Source organism: Pollicipes pollicipes, unplaced genomic scaffold (assembly GCF_011947565.3).
Source record: "Pollicipes pollicipes isolate AB1234 unplaced genomic scaffold, Ppol_2.1 Scaffold_4219;HRSCAF=4965_pilon_pilon_pilon, whole genome shotgun sequence".
Taxonomy (NCBI): Eukaryota; Metazoa; Arthropoda; class Thecostraca; order Pollicipedomorpha; family Pollicipedidae; genus Pollicipes; species Pollicipes pollicipes.
In genome coordinates, this window is record NW_023596448.1 from 28,306,314 (window position 1) to 28,328,848 (window position 22,535).

Genomic DNA, 22,535 nt, shown 5'->3' on the forward strand with positions numbered 1-22,535 from the left:
GAAAACAGCACTAACGTACATGCCACGGCGAAGTGAATGATGAACACCCCTCTCTGGCTGCTGGCTATCGCGGCCAGCCACTTGGTGGCAAAATACTTCAACGGGCCCCTTCTATCTCCTGAGCTATAGCACAAGTTATCTTCAATGTACGTTCAGAGGCAACAATTCAAATACGTGCTCACCCCAAACTCAATGCTAATGTACTCACAAAGCACGTAATCACATCTAGTCCCCTCCCAGCCTGGTAACACCACGAACGGCTTCCACGCGGCTGGTCGTGGCCAGCCGCATGCCTCGACTGACCGGCATTATTCTGCGTAATGACCAGCAGCTCGGCGGAGTCCGCCTTGTCGCAGAAGTCCATCACCACGGCGCGCATGTCGGTGGTGCCCATCATCTTCTGCCACTTCTCCAGCTTGATGCGCAGGCTCTTGCTGATGTAGTCGGAGATGAACTCGAGGCGCGGATCGATGTCCTCCGCCGAAGCTGACGCCGAGGCCGGCGGATTGGCCGCCTCTTCTTCCCCCATCTCCAGTCACTGACGCACCGAAGCCCACCCGTCAGCTGAGCCCCAGTTCACAGCTCACAGCACAGCCGCGCTTGGCAGCTACATCTTAAAACACCTGCACTTCATGAGCAAATACAAGCTGGCGCCGTGTGATGCGCAGTGGCTGTCGGCCTGCGTCGTCTGGGATTTCTCCTCCCGCTACGACAGGTCGCAACGTCGTGACACTGACCCACCTGGCGGCTGCGACACGCCGAGTAGTGGCCACCAGCGAGCACAGCACGCGCGGAGCGTTCACCAGCCACCGGGACCGACAGCAGGGTCACATCAGGCCGGGTTAGGCCCGGTCACCTTCTCCCACACGGCGGAGCAGAGCTATCGATCAAGCGGGCCGTCCGGCCGCACCGGGCGAGGCGCTCCGCTAAGCTCCAACCGCAAGCTGCTGCTGCCGTCCAGACACGGCACAGAGCGGTCTCGTTCACAATGTTTCTCGTTTGAAACGGCCCTGGTAAATTACGTAAAGATTTCGAGTTTTAAGTAGTCACTTGGACCCGGTTTATGAATAGAATTGCAACCAGGACACAGTTAGAGTCATGGTACGGGGCAGGGGCACAGGGTTCAGCCTTTGGTCAAAACAGATTGGTGAAAAAGAAATCATGTAACATAGCTTTAGACATGCACGCTCGCAAGTCTTCGAAACAAAAACATCTACACCCGACACCCGGTGTTTCAGTCTCCATAGGGCCCCGCGGACTTGCAAGTTCAGAAGGCAGGCCGAGTGGATATTTCAGCTGTGCGGTTTTTAGATTGAAATAAGAACGGATTAACATTCACAGCGAAATGGTGCTGGAATCTAGTGGAACTGGAAGAGTAAAGGTAGAATCTATTTTTTCGTGTCACATGACTGTTATTCTGTTAAGAGGGTGTCCCCAAAATTATTCTTGAATTATTTTGAATTGATTCTCATCAGCCTTCAAGCACTTCCAGACTATTTCATGCAGTACCCGCATGTACATTACACGTATATTCGTAAGGTTCATACATCCCTTCTCGAAGCTTGAGTAACACCACCACCATCTGCCGTGTTCGGCAGGTGACCCGAACTTCGGGTCAAGAGACAGGGGTTTGAGTCCAGTCCAATTACACAACATCCTGTCGACACCATCATGACAAAAACAGCGTAATAAATCGACACGATCGTTAAATCGAACGAAGCTGGGGAAGGAAGTTGGCCTGTCAACTAACCGGAAATTTGGTTGCTACAGCGACCGGCTTATGGTGGGTTATCGTTGCATCTAATGAATTGGCCGCCATCTTTTGCAGCGTTATGTTTCCAATGTGCTTGCATGCGTTTGATTTCACGACGGTTCACTTAAACGTTGCAACATTAACGAAATTTTGCTTCCCCTTCCGATTAACGTGTGAATCCCAAAACGCAGAAAACTTGCGAGCAGGCCAAAATATGTCCGAGCTAGGTACTGATCTCAGCAACCAATGTCCACATTGATCCGATACCAACACCGTTTGCCGTTTGACAAAGGTGGGTTCACAAACCGCGTTCCCAGGTGTCGGCTGTTGTGTTCAGCCTTTCACCCAACATCGAGCACGAACCATGGCTCCGACGAGCTTCGGCCATTTCTAAGGATAGATAGAATTGTCCAAAATTTCTCTGACATTGTCTAAAATTTATTGAAGCGATCCCATGCGACAGGGTAATTACGCTGATTCCCACCAAACTTGCATCATTCCATGGGCTAAGACCCGTAGCTCATTCTTTCCAGAACGTGGTATTTGAGGCGATTTGTAAAAAAATGCCAGAAACACCTGAACTGCCGAAAGTGGCTGCCGAAAGTGCCGAACTGCCGAAAGTGGAAACCGATCCGATGCCCCGAGCTAAAGCGACAGATCGCCACCAAACCTTCACCAATCGGTATGTCAAGGTCGATTACTCGGGCTGTCCGATATATGGTGACATTGGCGCAAGAAGTGACCAAACGCACCCGAAATCACCTAGATCAGTTTGCAGATAATGGCAAGCTTCTAGCCTATTGGACCGATCATCACCAAGCCTTGGTCACTTGATGTGCCGTGGTCAATAACCTATTTGAGACACCTTTACCTGTTGTTAGGTTCCAAAGTATTGTCTGGTGTCAGGTGACTTCTAGGCTGAGACCGGCTGAGACCGGGGAACAATCTGCAAAACCCATGTTGAATACGCAGCCGTTTAAGGGCGTAGTCCCATCAAATAAGTTCGCGGGGGGGGGGGCTGAGCAGGGTGAAATGACCCAACCTTTCCCCAAAATATGACAACTAACAGCATTTTCCCCTGATTTGACCCACTTCTTCACCAAGTTGGAGGGCTGGAGCCCGGGTTACGGCTGAATACCTCCCCCCTCCCCCAAATGAATAGGAAACTACTCCCTGCAGCCGCCGAAGTGAACGGAGCCATGTTACGTTGCGAGATGTCAGCTGTTTGATAAACCCGCCTTCTCTCACCTTGCAGGTCGTCGGAGCTTCGAATGCAAGTCAGCTTCTTACTGCAACCCACTTGTCATGGCACGTCTCCAGAAAACGCGTCTTCACACACATTTCTCAGAAAATGCACACATCTTACCAACAAGTTAAGGCCATTGGCCACATTACCAAATCCCCACAGCCCACAAACATTTATTCCCACCGGCCCCTTCTTCGCAATTAAAACTCGAGGCCGTATGACCCGGATTGGTTGCTATGGATATTCCGTGTTGCTATGGTTACAGAAGCTGCCAAATATAGAGAAATAGCCCACGCCAGATATTTTTTGGAATAACACCTTCAGAAATAGGAAACGAACTCACCAAATGTCGCTACGTCACGGTGTGGTATTGAGCTGTTCACTGGGGGCGAACCACGGTGCCGATTTATATTATTTTGTGAGGGCATTCAGACCCCCTTCCATATTCGTTTAGATCTCCCAATATTTTTGGCTGGAATCTTACAAAAGCGCAGCAAAAGCAAACAATTACACAAAGGCCATCCTTGATCCTTCCTCATAGTGACGCCACGATGAAGGGCGCATCGAGGTAACTTGAGTCTGCAACCTCAAAATCATCTCTTCAAATGGGGGATTACTTTAAACATTGGGGATGGCCCATTTTACATCCGACGTTCTTTTGTTTTGTCTGTGAAATGTAAGCCCAGACGCCTTTTCTTTGTGCAACCTACATGTGATGCTGACGCCACTGATTAACCCGTCTCGTGGACACTGTTTTGCATCGCGACATTTGGTCCCTTATCCATGATGGGATACGAACATAGCTTTTTTACCTGAGGTTGAGACCCGAATTGCCTTGTTGCATGGTCTCAAGAGAAAACAAAAGGCAGATAATGTTGGGATTTCATGGTACGTAATATTACGTATTTTAGTCTGATTTTGTGGGCTGATCAGTTATTACTTTGTTATGTTGATAAAGACCTAGACCTCACGTAATTTAATTGGCTCACATAATATAACATGCATCCATTCAACGGAAAGTCGCGCGAACTTCAGGCGTTCATTGCAATTTCAATCATTTCATTGCTGTTCATTGCAATTGTTGATGCCATGACATTGTTGAATTGAAAAATGTGGTACAGCGCCACCTTCCGGCCAATACTTTCGCACGCCGCTTGCGAGTCACGCAAAAATCTGGTAGTGATATGTCCGCCGTATAGAGCAGTGCACCTACCAACGCTAAAACACGCCTCCCCTCGCAATGAAAAGTCGATATTCCGCTCACCACCAGAAAAAGTCCTATCTGCTGAGCGGATGAACCGATGCAACAAACTTTACGCACCGTGAACCGTAAGAGGTGCAGAGGCTTGATAAGATAATCAAAAAAGCACTCGGAGTACGGGAACGTTATAACACGTTCATGACTTACCCTGTCTCCGTACCTCATAGCCAAAAATACGCGCCACTGCCCATGGCCATGGCCAAGTGTGTTTTTGGCACTCCAAGACGGCCTCTCCTGGGGCGCCTTCCCCAACCAATTAGAAGGGGCACGTGCTTCCAGCGCCCCCTCCCCCTCCCCCTCTACATCCGCCCTCCATGACAGCTTTACTGCTTAACATGTGCCCAAGTGGCCTGTTGAATACCCTTCGCTAGGATGGGGGGGTCGATTTAACCCCCTGAGATCTCAAAAACTAAGAAAGCTAGAAACACTGAATTACAGGGTGGGTTGGCCTGCATGTGAACTTACTTTGCATAAAACTCGAGGTTCGTTGGTCGTGACCTTCGGGACAAATAAGGTCAAGCAATGTCAAACCCCGGATGGGTGTCCAAAATGCCCTCAGACCTCGTGCAACCACCGTGAACCTGGATACCTATTATAGGCAAAAATTCAATGTTTTCACTCCAGGTCGGTGGCTCTTTTTGAACTTGAGTAGATAAAGGTGACCAAAGCCTACAAGAGTGCTCCTTTTTTGCCATTCGAATAAGCGTGAAGAATTACGTTAGGCGGTACGCTCCCAAAAACAAAATGTTGGCATGGGTCATTTATGTCATTGACATACTCTAAACTTTACAAAAACCATAGGGCGTGTCTGTCGCGGTCCCTTTGAAATTCGAAATCAGCACCAAAAGCTACCCCATAAAGGTAGTTCTCGGGTAAAAGAACATAAGTTTTCACCTTAATGTGACCTTCATACCTGATACTAGGTCAATATGTATTTGTTCGTGTGAAAGAGTTCGTTAGTTTTCTGGAGGACCATCGACTTGATTCGAAAAAAGACGTTGAAAAGGAAGAGTCTCTATTAGCCAAAGAGTTGCAAGACGAAGGTAAGAGAGGCGTTGGAAGAGAGACGTCGCACACTCCGAACTCGTCGTCGTCGTCGTCGTAAACACTGACGCGGCTCGCGTCGAGCCGCGCCGTCGGAGCCTGAACGTGGACTGATGGGCAGAGACCGTGCGTTCCTGCCCGCGTGTTCCATAAACCCACGTGGCCCACATATAGGCTCCAGATGATGGGGACCAATCGGCGGAGGGGTCGCTCACACCATCGCGGAGACGCCGCCATCGCGCCGGCAGCGACGGCCCGTTTGCTCGCTAACAGTATTGCTTTTTTATAAGTTGAATGGGCTTATTGCCCACAAAACTATCGTGGAGATGCACAAAGATGTGCGTCTTCGTTTACCACTCCGTTGTAGCATCAGATTGAGAGATTGCTCAGAAATGGCCTTCGCTGGGATCCATGGCCTGGCTTTGACCTGTCATAGGTCAGCTACCTTTCAAGGAACGTATATTTTTAAACCAAAAGATCCGCCGTACAAATCCCCACGACAATCCAGAGTTAAGCGCGGCTACGCCGCGTCGTTCGGAAATAAACTCGGAAGAGCATTTGGTATGGTAAAATCAGCGCTACCCGCCCCCGAGCTTATATTAAGTTAAATATTGTTTTCAGTTATTCGAAAACATAGAATATACATTTTCGTTCGGTAGAATAAAGTGTGCCAAGCCCGTTGAGCAAAAAAAAAAAAAAAAAACAGAGGGGGCAGATCGTCGCGTCCTCGACTCGGTCCCCTCATCATTTACAAAAGTTGACACCCCAGTGTCAAACACACCGAAAGTTGATTGCAATTACAAATCGATTATTACATCGCATTTGTATTGCTATCAGCCGTTCGCTCTTGTACCGTCACTTGAAGACATGTTTTTTGCTTCAGCATGAGATTCCAAAGGTAACAATGTTCTAATTGGCTGTGGCTGGCGGTAGCTGGACGCCAACGCTCTGCAGTCAACGTATCAAAAGAGGTAACTGCGACGAACTGGTCAAATATCGTCGAGTTTATTCGGTGAGCCATGGGAAAAGGTTAAGGCTAAGAATAATTATCATTTAGTGTTCGGACATTAGCGATGATCTAACTAAGTTTGTTATCATCTATCCATATTTGTCGCGTCTCTTGTGCGATCATGTTCGTCAACGGCTTCGCATTGTGTGTAAAACTTCCTTTTGAACATCAGGAGAATCGTTTATTGTCGGATGTTTAGAGGACCTATGATAGCGTGCGCACGACAAATATTTTGTCTTTGCGAACGAAACACCTTTACGACATGAAACCAACAGGATGGTAAAATGCGTCTTATCATCTCGCTGGATTTCGCAAACTGGTTGATATGTCTACGGTTTGTTCGTGTGAGGGCGCGTCCGCATCGGCACACAATTTTTCCAAGTGACGACACGGTAGTCCAGTGGTGGTGCTTTCGGGTATTTTGGTGACCTTTGACTTGCTCCAAGTTCACCAGTCTCTGGAAATTAATGAATATCGACTGTGGCACATCGATTTAAAGGCTTTCGGGTGATTTAACCTGAAGGCTCGGAGCCGGAGCATGGGGTTGCCTGCAATCTGACTTTTGAGGTTTGGGATTTTTTAGTGACCCTTGACATGACCAAAGGCAATGGTGATTTTTTACCAAGCGGCATCGAGTAGTGAGGGTTTCATGTTGATTGGTCCTAAATGCTCGGAGCATGAGTTGCGCACAGTTTTTGTTGACCGTTCAGTCCGTTCCCTAGATGTGACAGTAATTGCGCAGCTGCTGCATTAGCTGCCTGTCGTCGGACATCGGTGATTTATTGCACTATTCCTCTTGGCCTGCTGACGGTGGGGCGCGTTGTTGATTTTTTCTGCAGCTTGTGGTATTTGTGTAGCCGCTGGATTTGCTTGCACGCCCGCAGGTTGGTGCCCATTACAAGCAACCATAATTTCAGGTGCGCAGGCCTGAGGAAGGCTAGTTCTCACTGTTATAGCAGCTTAAGTAATGACATTATGGTGAGCATGGAGATAATGGTCTTTAAAATTAGATTTGACACCAGGTTGAACATTTTTAATCTATCAAAAAGCACTGCTATGAAACATGTTATAACTTCTGTTGCATTTTCCATGTCCACCATAAAATTGATATTGAAGCTACTTGGAGAAGTGGAGACCTTGCCTCCCTCAGACCTGTGTTCCTAGGGCTATGGACTGACTGAATCATAATTGCATGATGCACCTCACATATTGTTTGTACCATGCATGGCAAAGTGGGGCCACTTTTCAACTTTCAAGGATGTTTGGCCATGCAAATGTAAGAAGTGAAGCTAACTAAAATTGCCAAAGTATTGGTCACATGATTTGATTGCTAAATCAACTGCATAGGTGCTACTAGGTGTTACTGCATTACTACACTGAGTTTTATTCATGCAGTGATGAGTACACCAGCAAATATCATGGTTGCTTGAGCTGCACTCCATAATTGTTTTACTTCTTCCATTATTTAAGGTGACTGCCCATGATTTCCTTTTCCATTGCTGAGTGTTATAATCCAGTTTTTATACAGATACACAACACTTGACAAAGTTGTTTGATGGGCATGCTGGTTGTTTAATTTACTTTGCATGTTTTGAGATGAGTGTTGGTGGTGTGCATTTTCATTTTGGTGTCTATTTACATTTTAGAGGTATGCTGGGAGGTCGCAACACACATGTTAACATTGAGTGTTTATATTGTGGTGCCTGAGTTTTATGATATATAGGGTAGATGTTGCTGAGGATTCATGCATGGAAAGTCCTGATAAAGATGAGAAAATCTGCATGCCATCTGGTGTCAGACACTCACAGTGCCTATCTTGACAACCATGTTCATGTGCATGCATGTTGACCAACATGTGATCACGAGTAGAGACCCTGACACCTCAGAAGATAAGCTACTGTATAGAGGTTTTTCTGATGCAAAAGGACTTCTCTCTCTGCTGATGGTTAACATCAGACTGCTGCAGCTTCAGGGGTGTTGCAAGTTTAACCAAAATATTGATTTTGAATGTATGTGTAGTGTAACATCATATGGTACTTCTAATTCCATGTTTTGCTTTTGTGAAATGCCTGAAATCACCTGTTCTTTTTAAGTTAAATGTAAGGCATATGCAGATAGAACATGACTGACATTTACTTTAGTAGGTACAACTTACCCTTTACATTGCATCCAAAAACCTATTTGATTTTGTTGTAATTCAAAGGAAGATAATCAGGTTAAAAGCTGAAATTATGGAATGCTTTTGCTGCTCTGAGCATTTAAAGTCATAGATTTCATGAAGAAATTCAAATAGATCTGTTAAGTTGAATAGGTATTGCTTTAGTGGAAACTAGATAATATATTTTTTAGTCCCAATTCTTTGTCAACTTGATAGAGCTCACCAAACATAATATTGTTATATCATGCATGTAATATGTGTGCCATTATATCTTGACCACTGATGCTTGATGAACATAAAAAGCAACTGCCTGGATGTGAGCTTTAATACTGTCACATACCCCCTTCCTCACACACAGTTTCATTACAATTTGTGAACTGAATGGGCTAGTTGCCACTGAGTATGTCAGTTGGTGTTGGAATGCTCTTAATGTGATTGTATTGATGTCTTGAAACTGGGCCGTCTGTAAAGAACTGATGCAGGTCTTTTTTTACTTTGAAATTCGTTGATAAAATAAAACCTGGCTGGTCTGGCCCCTGCTTCACAGCCCCCTCAGTTCTAGCACTGCCTTCATACATCTCGTGAACTCATGGCCATAAACAGAGCGGGCCTGCCTTCTGTCACGTCATGGTGCTGACGCGGCCGGCAGCCGTGAACAGTGACCTTCTGCTGGGTCATGCGTCAGTCGGCTGATCGTCCATGACGTCACTGGTCGGCGGACCTCACTGGCACGCAGTCCGGCGGCCGGCGTTCACGAACTTTGTTCGCGGTCCGTGTTCTGGCCGGTGGGATGACGCGGCCTCGGTGCGGCGGTGTCCGGCGCCTGCCTTCGTGACTGTTTACCTTGTCGCCACATGTGGGGCAGAACGGCCGCGGCGGTGGGCCCCGTTGCTGCGGTGCGTTAGCGTGCCGTTCCGAACGCTGAGCAAACAGCGGACGTTGTCATTCTTCGGTTTGTTGGTCTCGCCTCGTGTAGCTTTAAGCGGGCGTTGGCTCCGCTTATAGCACCTGATAGCAAGCCAGTGGTCGAAGGACGTCGGATAGCCTTAAGCCTTTGGGGTCGGTCGATTGGTTCTCTGCAACTTGTCTCATGCCGATTGTAACACTTGATCTATAGTTTTTTCGCGATTTTGCGTGTGTGCAAAATTTATCACCATTTAAGCGTGGGAAAACTCCGGTACCGAACCCATCGACATTCCCCACGCAGCTTAATAAGCAGGTGTCTTGTTCACCGCGCAGTCGCGAGACCATACGTCTGGCGGCGACAAGCTTTAACTGGCAGCTCTACAGGCCTACCGCGCGGTGACCCGAGCGGCTCTTCAGGCGGGCCGCCTGCCGCGCGGTGACCCGAGCAGGTCGGCTGCGGTCAGTGACCTGGCGCACGTCTGGCACAGGCACGATGGCGATCGGCAAGATGGTGGACGTGGGCACAGCCGACGCCGTGTGGTTCAAGTACCTGCTGTCGTGCGCGGCCGCCTCGTGCGCCGAGTTTGGTGAGTCGACCCGACTGCCGGGCGCCCCGGACTCGCCCCCAGCCGATGAGACGCGACCGATGACGCGGGGCGATGGGACCCAAACACCGTGACCCAGCTGAGGAGGGCCCACTGCTCCCAGCCGATGAGACGCAACCGATGACATGGGGCGATGGGACCCGGACGCCGGGACCCAGCTGAGGAGGACCCACTGCCCGGAGCCACGTGTTGGAATGAGTCTCGGGAACCTAATGAATGCGATCAGAATGCTGAGACATGGGTCACAACATAGGGCACATGGCTGTGCTTGGTCGAGCAAAGCCCATACACGCTTTGGCGGTATGCCGTTTTCTAATGCATTTTCAGCGTATTGCACAGACCAGGGATGATCTGTGTGCTGAGCGTCGCGGCTGGTTAGGCGTCTTAGAGAGGAGGCCATGTTACGGATACACCGCAAAGCGCCACCTTCCGACCAGGGAACTTTTGACGAACATGTTGCCCCATTGGGCACCTTTCGACTGGGGAACGGTGTGGGAGGCTGTGCCGACCTTTTAACTCTCCGGTCACCATCCGGCTAGGAGGCCCGTGGCTGAATTATGTTGACCCATCAGTCACTGACTGGGCTGACCATCTGACCCGCGGCTAACAATCTGACCCCCGGCTAACAATCTGACCCTCAGCTGACCATCTGACCCGCGGCTGACATTCCAACTCCCGGCTGACCATTTGACCCGCAGCTGACAATCTGACCCGCTGCTGGCAATCTGACCCCCGGCTGACAATCTGACCCGCAGCTGACAATCTGACCCGCTGCTGACAATATGACCCCCGGCTGACAATCTGACCCGCTGCTGACAATCTGAACCGCAGCTGGCAGTCTGACCCGCGGCTGACCATCTGACCGCTGTCCCGTTTGTCATCGCTGAACCGGCAGACCGATGCTGGCTTTTCTGACCGCTTTGTCACCGGGCGCCCTCAATGGCCCGGGGGTCATTGACGCCAGTTCGCTGCGGCTGTCGTCCCTGCACGGTGTTGTGTGACACGGGATCGGATGCCATCCTCGCGCCCCCGCCCCATCTGGGGGAAGGGGAGGGGGTGCTTGCCGCTGGCGTGGCTGCGCTGGACGGACCGACCCACTTTTGCGCGCGCCAAGTGTACGCTGGATGGGTTTTGCGCTGATGTGGACGCGGGCGTTTTGCGCGCGCCGCGGCTGCGGTGGTTTTGGCTCTGCGCCGACGTGTTGTGAGACGGCTCATTTTCAGCGACGTACCCACTGGACCTGACAAAGACACGCCTCCAGATCCAGGGCGAGGCGGCCGACAGCAAGGTAAGGAGCGGCCGCTGTCCGCTCCTGTGTCTCTTCCGCCGGAGCCATGTGTGGCTGCGGAGTTGGATAGCGTCGGCCGTGATGACGCCGCCGGTTGTTGTCGCTGTACGCGCGAGCTCTTTGCCGAGCGGGGCTTCTCCGTCGCCGTTTCCCACGCCTCGTGTGTTAGGCGACCGGTTCGTAGGGCCGGCTTCTGTGAGGTGCTGCGTAGGCGAGCTGGTCATCCCCACTCTAAGGCGCGCCTCCCCGTACGCCTTCCCTTCGCCTCTCCTCCGCCTCCATTCGCCTCCCTTCGACTCCCTCCGCCTCCCCCGCCTCCCTCCGCCTCCTCTCCGCCTCCCTCCGCCTCCTCTCCGCCTCTCCCGCCTCCCTCCGCCTCCCTTCACCTTCCTTCGACTCCCCTCCGCCTCCCTTCGACTCCCCTCCGCCTCCCTCCGCCTCCCTCCGCCTCCCCTCCGCCTTGCCCGCCTTCCCCCGCCTCCCCTGCCTGGCGGACGGCGGTGTTCCCGTGTCGTCTCTTGCTATCGGCCCCGTAACTGATGCCCGCCCGACGCCCGGCCTATCCAGTGACGCCGGTCCGTCAGCCAGCTGACTGTCCCGGCCTGCTGCAAGCGCCCGCCCCGCCGCCTCGTCCGGGACTCGGTCCGTGTCGGTGACCTGAGCTCGTCTCCCATGCCTGCGCGTCGTCAGCAGCCCGGCCCGCCGCCCGGCTCGCCGCCCGGCCCGTCGCCGGATGAGGTCGCGTCGCCGCCTGCCGCCAGGTGCCGTACCGGGGTCTGGTGCGCACGGCGCTGGGCGTGGTGCGCGAGGAGGGCCCGCTGCGGCTCTGGCAGGGCATCACGCCCGCCATCTGGCGGCACGTCGTCTACACCGGCGTGCGCATGAATGGCTACGAGTGGATGCGTAACCAGCTCCGCGAAGAGGGCCGCTCGCTGCCCGTCTGGTGAGAGCACCGGCGGCCTCTGCCGGGGTCGGACACGCCGCCTGTCGGCTGTCTGGTCTTGTCTGTCTGGGGTAGGTAGGGGGTTTACCCGGGGTGGGCAGAGGGTCTACCTGGTGTGGATAGGGGGTCTGTCTGAGGTGGACAGGTGGTCGGTTTGGGCTGGACAGGTGGCCTGTCTGGGATGAACAGGTGGTCTGTCTGGAGTGGACAGGTAATCTGTCTGATGTGGGCAGGTGATCTGTCTGGGTGGACAGGTGGACTGTCTGGGATAGACAGGTGGTCTGTCTGGAGTGGACAGGTGATCTGTCTGATGTGGGCAGGTGGTCTGTCTGGGTGGACAGGTGGCATGTCTGGTGCGAATGCTGCCTGTCGGATCAGTCTGGCTGTCTGTCTGGCGAGGACAGCCAGGCGCGCTGTCGGTCCGGCGACGACGCTCCCGCCCTACCGAGCGAGGACGCTCGCTGCTTGCCCTGAGTGCCGGGTACTTCTGACACGGCCAGAGACACTCACGATGCACAGACGCTGGTGGTGACACCACTGACATTCTGGCCGTCAGCCACTAAGAGGTGTCTATTCTCGGAGCCGGTCGCTCGCCACGTTCGGGGCGTGCCTCTGGCAAGTGGGGTGTGCTGTGCACCGCTTGGCCGCCCCTGCAATGCGCCGTTATGACGGCGCGGAATGCGGTCTGGGTGTGGGACTGACGCAGGGCCGGCAGACGAAGCGGTCGGCGCCCGGTTAGGAGCCAGCTGCGCTGTTGGAGCTGGGGCTTGGCTGCTTCGGTGGGAATACGGGCCAGTCCACTGGGTAATGCACAGCTTGTAGGAGCGGTCGGTTTGTTTATGGATACTGAAATTGCAACCGGTTTACACGGGTCGCAACGGATTTCGGGAACGAATCCGAATGGTGGTATAAACTCGTGACATATTCGTGACGTATGCGCTTGGCATGCCCATTACGTGAATCAGCGGGCGTTTCACCCTCCATTAACAGTTGTATGTGTGCCATTTTAATTTGTACTTATGTACATGTACGTGCAAGTTGTACAACAACCGAACCGGAGATGTCAGTTGCCCCCATGTGATTTATGTTGCATCAAGGGGCGTGGAGGACGCCAGCTGATGACATATATTTGAAGTCTTGAAATATAACACATATCCCCAATATTCTACAGCGGCGGGCATTGCTGGCAATATTTGTGCTGCCTTTGTGAACAACAGACATCCATCATGGCGTGGCTGCTGGTGTTTGTTGGGTCGCCCACGCGTGTGGTGACACCTGTGCAGGCAGGCGGCACTCGGTGGCCTGGTGATGGGCGGCACCGGTCAGCTGCTGGCCTCGCCGGCTGACCTGGTCAAGGTCCAGATGCAGATGGAAGGTCGGCGCAGACTGCTCGGCAAGAAGCCCAGGTCGGTGAGGCGCTCACGCCCGGGTGAGGGCGGTCCGGAAGTGCGGCGCGCGTCCGTGCGCGCCGACAGCGCGTCATCACCCGCGCCACCGGCTACTACTCGCGGAGGATCATTTTCTGGAATGCATGGGCGGATAATGACCTGTTTATGATCCCCTTTGGCATCACCTGACAAAATTGCCTCGGAGCTTTATAGCGTGGATATTGCGAAGCCACACCGAGCAAGTGATTCACAGCAACCTGTGTGAACGACGGCTGCCCGCTTGCCGTGTGCCGCGCACCTCGTCGGCTGTCCGCGCCCCTCACGCCGCCGGGTGGCGCTCGGCAGGGTGCAGAGCGCGGGCCAGGCGCTGCGCAAAATCGTGCGCGAGGGCGGCGTGCGCAGCCTGTGGAAGGGCTGCGTGCCGAACGTGCAGCGCTCGGCGCTGGTCAACCTCGGCGACCTCACCACCTACGACTCGGTCAAGGGTCGCTTGGTGCAGAACACGACACTCGGCGACAACCACCTCACCCACTTCCTGGCCAGGTGAGGCGGCGGCGAGGCTCGGCTGGTCACCGCGCCGCTGGTCGCTGCGCCACGCCGGCGGGCAGCGTTGGGCGGACGGGCCGGCCGGGCTGGGCTCTGACGCGGCGTGGTGAAGTTCATGCGTCGTGGATGTGCTCGCGAAGCTGAACCGAACATGTGGGACGGATGCTTGGCTGCGCAGAGCCCGCCGCCTGAAGCTGGGCCGCCTTCAGGCTCAGCGTCGGAGCCGCTTACCACATCCTTGCCCGCTGGAATGCTTGTTGTCACCCATCGTCTTCTATGCAATGGAAATCCATTTCTATGCGTGATTTGCATTCCAAATACGGTTGCGCGGATGGAGAATGCGGGCCGTTCTCTCCGTACCGACCCGTGGCCCTCGGCGGCGGCCGCGGGAGTGTGACCCGTGTGCTCTGACCGTGGTGTGGCCCCCGGCAGCGCCTGTTCGGGCCTGGTGTCGGCCACGCTGGGCACGCCGGCCGACGTGGTGAAGACGAGGGTGATGAACCAACCGACGGACAAACACGGCAGGTAACGCTCAGTCGCAAAACTAGCGCTGGCGAAGGCTTAGCGTCGAATTTTCAACCTCGCCCGCACCCTCAGCCTCATTCTCGACCAAGACCATCATCAGCGCTATCAGAATGTTTCAAGTGTGGCAGTACATACGTATGTGTTTATTGTGGCCTCTAATGCGCTTTCATTATGGCTATTAAAAGGCTTCTGAAGCGGCAGTACTCTAAACTGAACGGAAAGTCGCGCGTTAACGCCGCGCAGTCGGTAGGTGGTCACTGCCGATACTGTGACCAGCTGCCTGTGACCCGACCTTGACCTAGCCTTGACCGGTGGCCCGACAGGGGAGTGCTGTACCGCAACTCCATCGACTGCTTCCTCCGGCTGGTGCAGGAGGAGGGTCTGCTGGCCATGTACAAGGGCTTCGTGCCCTGCTGGCTCCGCATGGCGCCGTGGAGCCTCACCTTCTGGTTCACCTACGAGAACCTGCGCAAGTTCTGTGGCACGTCTACCTTCTAGCGAAGTCGGCGCGGCCGGCCGACCGACCGACCTCGCTCGGCCGCAGCGGGGTGTCAAGCCGGCCACGAAGGGGGGGGGGGGGACACCCTGGTGCCGCCGGAGCTGCGGTGCCGTCGGCCGCGCGCCGCCCGTATGATACTCTGTCGTTGGGGCGGACCGGCGTGGGCCGCGGCGGGACGTACATATCCTGTTGTCAGGTGCCGTCGACGCGTGGCACGAGTATGTCAGCGGTGCGGGACCTGGAGCGCTAGCTCGCTCGCTGCGGGCGTCTTGCGGCTGACGCCGAGCGGCGGCGGCGGCGCAGTGTCGCAGCGAGCGCTCCTGATGGGGGCGGGGAGGCGCGGCCCGCCACTGACGGCGAGACAGGCCGGCTCGGCGTCTGACCCGGCCTGACCCGGCGTCTGACCCTGCCTGACCCGACGTCTTATCCTGCCTGACATGGCGGCCCGCCGTGTCCTCCGTGTCAGCAGCTGGTGATCGGTGTGGTGTTCGTGCAGCATTTACGCATACAGTGGGACTGGTTGGCTGTGGCACCGCCGCTCACCCGGTGCCGGACCCTGGAGCTGGAGCATGGATCGGGACGAGCATAATTGCGAACGCACACGTCAGGGAGTTAGGGAGTGGATGGCGGCTCAGGGACGGCATTTTTCAGCGGCTCAGGGATGATGAATGGCAACAACAGCTTGAGACACGATGCTAAGGGGCGTTTTGGTCCTCCCATTCCGATGAATGACAGCGCCGCCATAGTGAGGGGGCCCATCTGTAACGTCGAGAGGTGTGGTTGACGGGACTCAGACGCGTTCTTTGTGATGAAGATTTTTCCGTGGAGATATCTAAGATATCCCGAGGCTCGACGAAGGGAGGCACAGACTCCTCAGACGAAGCCGCATCAATGCCCTCATCCGGTGCCGGCCTGTCGCGCCGTCTGTCTCGGTTATCGTCGCTGTCGCCTGGGAGGGGTGGCGGGGAGGTCGAGCCGGCCAGCTGATCTGACCCGGGTCAGATCAGCCGCGGCGCGCGGGACCGGTGCGCGGTCCGCGCCGGCCGACACTTGACCCGAGCGCGACCCGCCGGCGGGCGCCACTCCGCCGCTGCCGCCCCTCCCAGAGCCTCAGCCCAACAGTATTGTTACGCTCAGTTCTTGGTCAGGGACCTGCGCGTGTTTGTGTTGCCTCTGTGACGCTGACGTTGCAGGGAGGTGGTGGGAGGTCAAAGGGCAAGGGGTCGGCTGAAAGCGTGGGCGCGGGGCTGTTATCGTCGCGCCGGGATCCTAGAGCTGTGTTGGGACCATATCACTGCAGAGCCGGGGAATGCTTCGTCGATAGCCTCCCGCCTGACTACATGTTAATGGTGCAACTCGTATGTGTGCCTTCAAAACTACCCGACGACCCGGACACTGCTGCGATGTGGGAAGGGAAGCCGGCAGGGCTGGTTTGAACGCGACGGCTTCAAGGCTCTTAGACCAATCCCTGCGTGGAATGTAGCGGTGTCGTGTCCGTAGGAGAGCTGTAACGTACTGTGAATATTCTGTGATGGGTTCTGTGTGAGCACGTGATCGTGCGCAGGTGCGTGACGAGCTGGTCGTATGTGCGTAGCGCCATCGCCGGGGGGTTGCGCCGCAGCGCGCCGGCCCTGGGCCTGGGGGAGGAGGACGAGGATAGAGGGCGAGGGGGAGGGGAGAGCCAGAGTCGTCAGCCAGAGTAGAGCCAGAGTAGAGGGCCAGCGGCCGTTAGCAGCCGGGGTCCACTTCGTTGCCGAGAGGGAGCCGCGGTCGCTCTCGTCACGTCTCTGACGCTTCTCGGGGCAGGAAAAGGTCAAATGTACCGGCAGCATCAACCCGTGCTGCGCAGCTGTTAACAGTACTCGCGGCACGTGCGGTCCTAAGCCGGGCGACGGACTCGGTCCGGCTGCATAGTTCTCAGTTCTCGTTCTCGAGTTCTCGGCTGCGGTCTCCTGCGCTAGGGGGGGGGGGGGAGACTGGCCTCTCCGGGTCTTTCCCCACCATCCAGCTGCTGTTGGAACTCCGTTGTATGAAATAGTCGCCCTAACCGAGTCTCACAGGAAAAAGCTCGTCGATACTGCCGCAACTCGTCGGGAAGCGTGTAGAACATCCTTCCGAAGCAGATTCTATTTTTGGAAGACATCTAGCTCTCATCGGAGTAATATTTTGACGTCTATGACATTTTCGGGGCAAATTATGTAGAACTAATTGTTGTTTGTATGTCTGCTTGCAGTCCGAGTAGTGTGCGTCTTGTGGTGAAGATGTAGTGCAGGCACTAGTGTATGGCGGGATACCAGGAGTCTTGTGATCGTGGTAGTGTGATGACCTTCTAGGAGGGTATTACAGCTCAGTCGAATGTGAATGCTTGTGTGGTTCACAGTGCAATAAAGGATGTTTGGAAAAAAGCGTTTTGGTTCGCAGCCGTCAGCATGGGCCTTTTCCAATTTTGCTCTGCTGTTGACAGCAAGACCCGTTTTTCGAAGTCCACAAGTACAACTCCTGCCGCCCAAGACATTCTCACAAACCTGCGTGACATGGCACTTTTCTCGACTGCTGTTGGAGTCTATAATGTGCTTAACTCAATGCCATTCTAAAGTCGCCGTATAATTAAAATGGGAGGAGAGCGCAGAATGGCGTGCCCGCCCCGGCCTCTCAGCGTGCACGCCCGGGGTGGCGCGGTATCCCACCGCACGGCCCCCGCCCTGTGGCACAGTATGCCACCAGACCCCCTCCAGACGGCTCCCGTCCTATGACACGGTATCCTGTCAGACGATGTCCGTCCTATGGCACGGTATCCCGCCAGACCCCTATCAGACGGTGTCCGTCCTATGGCACGGTATCCCGCCAGACCCCCATCAGACGGTGTCCGTCCTATGGCACGGTATCCCGCCAGACCCCTATCAGACGGTGTCCGTCCTATGGCACGGTATCCCGCCAGACCCCCATCAGACGGTGTCCGTCCTATGGCACGGTATCCCGCCAGACCCCTATCAGACGGTGTCCGTCCTATGGCACGGTATCCCGCCAGACCCCCATCAGACGGTGTCCGTCCTATGGCTAGGTGTCCTGCCAGACCCCCTCCAGATGGTGCCCATCCTATGGTACGGTATCCCGCCGAATCCCCACCAGACGGCGCCCGTCCTATGGCACGGTATCCCGCCAGACCCCCCTCCGGACGGTGTCCGTCCTATAGCACGGTATCCTGCCAGACGGCGCCCGTCCTATGGCACGGTATCCCGTCAGACTCCCTCCAGACGGTGTCCGTCCAATGGCACGGTATCCCACCAGACGGCACCCGCCCTATGGCACGGTGTCCCGCCAGACCCCCATCAGACGGTGTCCGTCCTTTGGCACGGTATCCTGCCAGACGGCGCCCGTCCTATGGCACGGTATCCCGCCAGACCCCATCAGACGGCGCCCGGCCGTCGCCATGGTGACGCCTCTGACCCAGGGGCTCGGTGGAGCCGCGACCGACGGGCAGCGGCGGTCGTTGTTTAGTCGATGGAGGCCCGGACGGCCGTGCCGGCCGTCCCCGCTAGACCGCTTCTGTCCGCCGGGGGTCGTGTCGTGTCGGTACCGAGGGTCGTGTCGTGCCGGCGCCGAGGGTCGTGCCGCGTCGGCGGAACTGTGCCGGCTCTCAGACACCCGTCTGGGAGCTGCAGAGCCGCCGTCTTTGTGGCGGGGTGTGGGCGTCCACAACGGCAGCTGTCAAGATCCAGCCTTGTGAGACACGAGTGAGGAGATGAGCACCACTGACTGCGTCACCAGCATCGGGGAAGACGAGGCCATGGCGGCCGGTCGGCTGGTGATCGAGTGTCAGCGGGTCGGACCCCACGAGCTGCACGTGACGTGGCGCCGCCAAAGCCTGTCCGAGGTGGCCGCGGCGCCGACCTCCGCCAGCGACGGCGGCGGTCAGGAGGGGCGTCCAGCGGGTGACCCCGGCGGTGGGGGCGGTCAGGACGGACGTCCGGCGCCTGACCCCGGCGGCGGCGGAGAGCAGGCCGCGGACGGCCGGAGCCTGACCCCGTCGGCGTCGCGCGCAGTGCCGACTGACCCGGACATCGACTCCCAGCGTCTCCGGTCCGCCACCGACCGGGACGGCGGCGGAGACGCTGGCGGGTCCGCCCCGGATGGCGGGGCGGGTGACGCCGCACCGGTCCGGCAGATCTCCACACTGGAGGTGTATGAGCCGGGCCCCGCCGGCCGCTGGGTGCAGCTGTACCGGGGCTTCGGACATGCTCACTGCCTGCGCCGACTGCAGGCTAACGCCCCCTACCGACTGCGAGTCAGCCGAGGCGGCGAGGCCAGCGAGGTGAGGTCACGGACGGAGCGCGGCTGTGCTTGGGGTGCCGATCGCAGTTTTCCGTAGTCTATGCGTGGTCTGTACTGTAGTGAGTTCGTGCTGATGAGGATGGATGGTCGGGGCTGATGAGAAATTTCAAGCGGTGTTGTTTTGCTGCTTTGCCAAGGAAGCGGATATTTGACTCCAGTTTTCAAGAATGCTGAACGTACAAATGACAACTTTCCTAAAAAAGCAGCAAACACACACCGAATTGTGCTCGCCTCACGTAAGGAAGTGGTTTTCACTCTCCAAGCAGGACACTGATCCACCGGCTGACCGGCCCCCGCCGTGAGCTCAGCCCCTGCCACGCCCAGGTGCACAGTTTCATGACGAGCGCGGCACCCGTCTCGGCGACCGAGCTCCACCGCGCCGTCCAGCTGGACCGGCGCGAGCGCGCCGCCGCCGTGCTGGCGCGCCGGCCCCGCGTCGTCGACGCGCTCAGCCCGTACGGCCTGACGGCGCTCATGGTGGCCGCTCGCGAGGGCTTCGCGCAGATGGCAGCACTGCTGCTGCGCTGCGGCGCCGACGTGAACGTGCGCAGCCACGGCGCCGCCAAGACGGCGCTTATGTTCGCCAGCTTTGCGGTGAGGCGGGGGGGGGGGGGAGGGGACCCGTCCTGCGTTGGATGGTGGGGCCCTTACACCTCAGTTGCCCGCGGCGCAGAACGGGCGGCACTCCTCTCAAAACGAGACGTTGTGTTATGATCGGCGTAGCTAGCATATCTTCACTGTGATGTCAGATGTCAGCTGATGTGTACTGGCCATCTATCGGCGGATTGCGGCTCGCAGTGACTGACTGCCTTAGGCTGGGTAAGGCGAACAGTCAGGGCGCAGTGAGGATTTCTTCGGGAGGGATCAGAGCTCGGCGAGGGTGCATCACGCCTATTTTAACTTTTTACCATGAGTCCTCTAAGTTAAAACACGAAAAATCTGGGCCTAGGGAAAGAGCCCAGGTATTCTGGTACCTTCTATCACAACGCCAGCTCAGTTTTCCACTGGGTCAGATGGCCACCAGTCACTAGCTGCTGTCCGGTTCCCATAGGGTCACCTGGCCATCACCGAGCAGCTGCTGTCCGGCTCCACAGGGTCACCTGGCCATCACCGAGCAGCTGCTGTCCGGCTCCACAGGGTCACCTGGCCATCGCCGAGCAGCTGCTGTCCGGCTTCCACAGGGTCACCTGGCCATCACCGAGCAGCTGCTGTCTGCCGGGGCGGACGTGCGAGCGGCGGACTCATCGGGGCGATCCGCGCTCCACCATGCGGCCGACGGCGGAAGCTGCGCGGTGCTGCGGCGCCTGGTGCAGGCGGGCAGCCCGCTGGAGCAAGCCGACTCGCAGGGCTGGACGGCCCTGATGCGCGCCGCTCTTCTCGGAGGTGACGCCGCCGCGCCGCACACGAGCCACGAGCTCAACGAGTCACGAGCTGCCGACGCCGCACCGCTGAAAAGTAACCCCAGTCGGGACGCTCGCATGGATTCTTTGGTCGGTGGTGTAGATTTGTTTGACCCTTTTGTTCTTGTGCGTTCAGTGTGCTCTCGGCGTCTTGTGAAGACTTGGCTTCTTTTTAGAACTGCATGTTTTTGCACGTTCTAGCCACGCTGGGTTAAAAATGGCTGACCGCTTCATGCCACAGCTTTTGAAACCTGGGCAACTCCGAGTGATGTGTTAGCATGCAAACATATATCAACCACGTATATATCGAACATGACGTTACCTTCGTAGCGATAACAAGAAAATGCATAAACAGGATTCACTCTCATCCGTCCGACCTGTTTTCAGCAGTTGCCAAGATCTGCATTCAGTTGCCAAGATCTGCATTCAGTTGCCAAGATCTGGACATTAGCTCAAACAAGCGCCGCGACATTGAGTCCGGTGTATATTGGTTTCAGTGGTCTCAGTGGTGACCTGTTGATATTGACATGCCGCATAGAGGGGGCGTTATGTCGGACCAGGCGCACCAGGCGTCGGGGCTCAGGCTGAGTCCCAACCTTAAATGGAACTACGCCGATGTGTATTGACGGTGTGCTCTTGGCCGTTCCGAATCTGAGCACCGACATTAGACGTCCATAAGACGGTCACCGAACAGTTATTTTTATTTCGGTCTATCCAGCCATTGGGGTGATCTACTTGGCCAAGAATGTCTCGCGGACTTCCCGGGGTCCCGAGGCTGATGGAGCCCTCTGGGAGGGCCTCGTCGGGGATCACGCCCGTCAGCCTGTCGCTCCCCCCCTCCCCCCCCCGCCGCCGTTGCACGAGTCCGACGCGCGTCCTGTCCACAGGCCCGGTGACCACCCTAATGGGGCTGGGCGCCCGCACGGACGGCGTCGACTCGCGGGGCCGCCAGCTGCGCCGCATGGGCACGTCTCCGCTGCGGACGGCCGACCTGATGGGCGTCTGGCGTCGGGGCGCGCGCATCCTGCAGAGCCACCCCTGGCGGTCTGGCCGGTCACTGCCCAAACAGAGCTGGTGACCCGCCCAGACGCTGCATGGACCCCCCTCTCCTCTCACCCGGCCACTGCCCAAGCAGAGCTGGTGACCCGCTCAGACGCTACACGGACCCCCCCCCCCTTCTCCCCGGCCGCTGTCCAAGCGAGCTGGTGACCCGCTCAGCCGCGACACGCCCCCCCCCCCCCTCCGGCCGCTGCCCAAGCAGAGCTGGTGACCCGCTCAGACGCTACACGGACCTCTCTTCTCTTCTCACCCGCCCATTGCCCAAGAAGAGCTGGTGACCCGCTCAGACGCCACGCGGACCCCGTCCTCCCGGGCAAGGGCGCGGTCAGAGGCATGGTAAGGAGGGAGGGGGGGGGGGGGCGCAGAGTTAACAAAAGCCCCTTCATGGTGAAAGGCCACCTTCTAAAAATCGTTGAATTCGCCCGCTTGATTTCGAGGGCACGATTAGATTCGTTGTATTTATATAAGTCACTTCCTTAATTGGGACCAAGGCCAGCGAAGCTACGGGAAGATGTAACTCTGCTTGTTATGTGGCGTGGTTTCAAACATGCGCGCTTGGAAACCTTAGCAACG

The 22,535-nt window shown here is 56.2% G+C and overlaps 3 protein-coding genes across 4 annotated transcripts in view; 2 read left to right on the top strand and 1 right to left on the bottom strand.

Annotated features, from left to right (window-relative positions):
• The window catches only part of LOC119095308 (dynein beta chain, ciliary), a 91,004-nt gene extending 87,829 nt beyond the window's left edge, over positions 1–3,175 (bottom strand). Inside the window, exons 1-2 of the mRNA XM_037218158.1 lie at positions 3,002–3,175; positions 304–538 (exon numbers count right to left, since the gene is read on the bottom strand). Of these exons, the coding sequence (XP_037074053.1) occupies positions 304–529 (226 nt within the window). The 5' untranslated portion in view covers positions 530–538; positions 3,002–3,175. The remainder of the gene's footprint in view (positions 1–303; positions 539–3,001) is intronic.
• A 3,936-nt stretch (positions 3,176–7,111) lies between these two features.
• On the top strand, positions 7,112–15,192 carry LOC119095541 (mitochondrial uncoupling protein 4). 2 transcript variants are annotated; one of them, XM_037218394.1, is made up of 8 exons: positions 7,112–7,197; positions 9,866–9,964; positions 11,206–11,270; positions 12,032–12,213; positions 13,497–13,619; positions 13,947–14,144; positions 14,580–14,672; positions 14,996–15,192. In XM_037218394.1, the coding sequence occupies exons 2-8, from the start codon at positions 9,871–9,873 to the stop codon at positions 15,168–15,170; spliced, it is 930 nt and encodes a 309-aa protein (XP_037074289.1). In that variant the 5' UTR covers positions 7,112–7,197; positions 9,866–9,870; the 3' UTR covers positions 15,171–15,192. The 2 variants fall into 2 exon arrangements, with proteins under 2 accessions (XP_037074289.1, XP_037074290.1); XM_037218395.1 differs by having other exon boundaries at positions 7,162–7,230.
• Positions 15,193–18,913: 3,721 nt separating this feature from the next.
• On the top strand, positions 18,914–21,981 carry LOC119095116 (fibronectin type 3 and ankyrin repeat domains protein 1-like). The gene is made up of 6 exons (XM_037218004.1): positions 18,914–19,015; positions 19,337–19,483; positions 19,828–19,898; positions 19,956–20,097; positions 20,685–20,886; positions 21,791–21,981. Exons 1-6 carry the CDS (start codon positions 18,914–18,916, stop codon positions 21,979–21,981), a joined length of 855 nt encoding a protein of 284 aa, XP_037073899.1.
• Positions 21,982–22,535: the final 554 nt, after the last annotated feature.

Excerpts from the sequence above, each read along its gene's own strand:
- LOC119095541 (XM_037218394.1), top strand. The coding sequence starts at position 9,871 with ATGGCGATCGGCAAGATGGTGGACGTGGGCACAGCCGACGCCGTGTGG. Across the intron at positions 9,965-11,205 it reads CGCCTCGTGCGCCGAGTTTG|CGACGTACCCACTGGACCTG; the intron begins GTGAGTCGACCC and ends GCTCATTTTCAG. Across the intron at positions 13,620-13,946 it reads CTGCTCGGCAAGAAGCCCAG|GGTGCAGAGCGCGGGCCAGG; the intron begins GTCGGTGAGGCG and ends GGCGCTCGGCAG.
- LOC119095116 (XM_037218004.1), top strand. The coding sequence starts at position 18,914 with ATGAGCACCACTGACTGCGTCACCAGCATCGGGGAAGACGAGGCCATG. Across the intron at positions 20,098-20,684 it reads TTATGTTCGCCAGCTTTGCG|GGTCACCTGGCCATCACCGA; the intron begins GTGAGGCGGGGG and ends CGGCTTCCACAG. Across the intron at positions 20,887-21,790 it reads GCGCGCCGCTCTTCTCGGAG|GCCCGGTGACCACCCTAATG; the intron begins GTGACGCCGCCG and ends TCCTGTCCACAG.